This window comes from Salvelinus sp. IW2-2015, unplaced genomic scaffold (assembly GCF_002910315.2).
Source record: "Salvelinus sp. IW2-2015 unplaced genomic scaffold, ASM291031v2 Un_scaffold963, whole genome shotgun sequence".
NCBI lineage: Eukaryota > Metazoa > Chordata > Actinopteri > Salmoniformes > Salmonidae > Salvelinus > Salvelinus sp. IW2-2015.
Genome location: NW_019942666.1, coordinates 292812 through 295231, shown reverse-complemented (window position 1 = coordinate 295231; position 2420 = coordinate 292812). Strand labels below are relative to the sequence as shown.

At 46.6% G+C, this 2420-nt stretch overlaps 1 protein-coding gene across 1 annotated transcript; it reads left to right on the top strand.

Annotated features, from left to right (window-relative positions):
- The first annotated feature begins 243 nt into the window (after positions 1-243).
- On the top strand, positions 244-1958 carry LOC112069294 (piggyBac transposable element-derived protein 4-like). Its single transcript, XM_024136600.2, has 2 exons — positions 244-1447; positions 1552-1958. Exons 1-2 carry the CDS (start codon positions 727-729, stop codon positions 1563-1565), a joined length of 735 nt encoding a protein of 244 aa, XP_023992368.1. The 5' UTR covers positions 244-726; the 3' UTR covers positions 1566-1958.
- Positions 1959-2420: the final 462 nt, after the last annotated feature.

Genomic DNA, 2420 nt, shown 5'->3' with positions numbered 1-2420 from the left:
CTATATAGGTTTAACTGTCATGAATAGTAACTAATAAACTGGTTCTAAACTAGTGTGCATAAGCATTTCGTTTTGTAGTAGTAAACACTTAGGCTAATAATTATTTTAATTATAATCTCTAAACTAAAGTGGGTCTGGGAATGGAAGCCTATATAAATCAATCTGGCGACATGCTTTTGAGAAGATCCTCCAGTGGGAGAAGAGAACGAGGTGACCTGGAAGCGGAAGCGTGCGGAATTCATAGGCTACAATGGCAAGACCGCGAATTGAGGTGATAGAAGCGCTGATAACGCGACGAGATTTGGATCGAATGGAGTCAGGTGGAGGGGAGGAACTTGATGCTGAGATCGACTATGATGATGAATGGGGGAATTCTTCAATAGATTCCGATGCTGGCTGCGATTCTGATTARGAGCCTGATCTGCCTCAGCTTAGGCGCAAGAGAGCCCGAACGATGCCCACCGTGCAGGTGTCAACAACTCAGATGGGGCGAGAGGAGACGGGGAAGGACGGCACGGTTTGGATAAAACAGCGAGTTGACAACGCTACAGGTCGATTATCAGCACAGAATGGCACGCCATTGGAATCGGGCCCTACACCTTACGTCAAAGGCAGAATCGACAGAGAATTCGACAGTTTTCATTGTTTGTGACATGCAGATGTTGCAGCACATCGAGGACTGTACTGTAGCTGAGGCGCGCCAGGCGAAAGGAGACGACGTGGGACATGTCTGTGGATAAGCTGGAAGCGTTCATTACGCTCCTACACGTCCGAGGACTGTACGACGGAATGAACACGCCTTTGGAGAGCTCCTGGAACGAAAAATATGGGTTGATACCGCGGAACCGCTTCAGAGAGATCACCCTGGTATCAGAAGTGTGGGGAACGTTTGTACAGAACTATGTTTCCTCTTACAAGCCAGAAGTGAACATTGCCGTTGAGGAGCAATGGTTCCCCGCAAACGCTAAGTGCAGCTTTACGCAATACATCCCCTACAAGCAAGACAAGTGGGGCATAAAGTTTCGGTTGGCAGCTGACGTCGACAGCAAGTACGTGCTGAATGTCTTTCCATATCTGGGGAAAGATGAATCTCAGCATCCTGAAAATGTAGTGCTGAGGCTTGTAGAACCTTACCTTGGCGAGGGTAGGAATGTCAACATGGACGATGTCTTCACCTCACTGCCATTGGCAAATAAGTTGATTGACAAGAACACAAGCCTGGTGGGGGTGGTGAATAAGGCGAGACGGGAGCTGCCTTCATCTGCATGCAACCAGTCACAAGCAGAGCTGTTCTCCACAGCGGTGCTGAAGCACCACAAAGCAACACTTACGGTTTACAGATGTATGCCAAGAGAGGACGTCTGTATCGAGGGTACTATGCATCCGACAGTTGCCATTGCCGGGGACACAAAGAGAACCAGAGACCCTGAACTAAAACAACACAAAGGTATGTTATAACGTTAGGCTATTACGCACCTTGGCATACAGCAGCCATGCACGGTGCTCTTCTGTTGTAGCAAAATAATTCTAAGGTATTGTATTCTATTCCAGGTTGGTGTGGATAAGATGGCCAGACAGTTCACGGTGAAAGGGGGTACTCGCCGCTGGCCTGTTGCCGTATTCTTCAACCTGCTTGACCTGGCTGCTATCAACGCGCACGTTTTGTTCACCCTGTGCACCGGTAAGACAATCCCGAGGAGAGATTTCATCATGCAGTTGGCATTGGCGCTTCGTGAGAACCACATGAGCGCCAGGGGCAAGGCAGCAGCGCACGATGTGCCAAATGACGCACCACCGCTCTCCGAGAAGAAGAGACAGTGGACGGATGCACGCGGGAAGAAAACGGCGACTTCTGCGGGAAGCGATTTGTCTGCGGAAATTGCATATTCCAGAATAAAGATTTGTCGAAGATTTGTGTTGAATGTCATGCCATGTTACTGTAAGAGAGTCTTCTGTTTAACGGAATAACTGCTGCTAAGCGTAAAGGCGCACATGCCCGAGAGAGGCCACAACGAGTTCATTAATGACTGACACCAGTACAGGCTGTTTATACGACTGACACGTGTTATATGCTTGTTATGTTATTTTATAATACCGTTATCGTTTTACATTTGCTCGTTGTACACTTCATTGAGCTGACTCTAGGCCTATTTAGCCCTATTGACAGTGCGTATTTTGGAACACCTATAGCCTACTAGGTAGACCACTTAGACTAACATAAGAAAGACTGTTATAACAAGATGCTTCTAAATTCAATTACTGTGAATGTGATTTCTGTATCTTTCTTTTCGCTAAAATCTACAGATAAAATGGAATTACCATTTACATTTGGGTGTTTCTTACCCTCAATTAAAACAGAACAACCTAGGCTATTATAAAGGTCTAAAACTCTAAATGTCGTCAAGCAGCATGGCCTATGA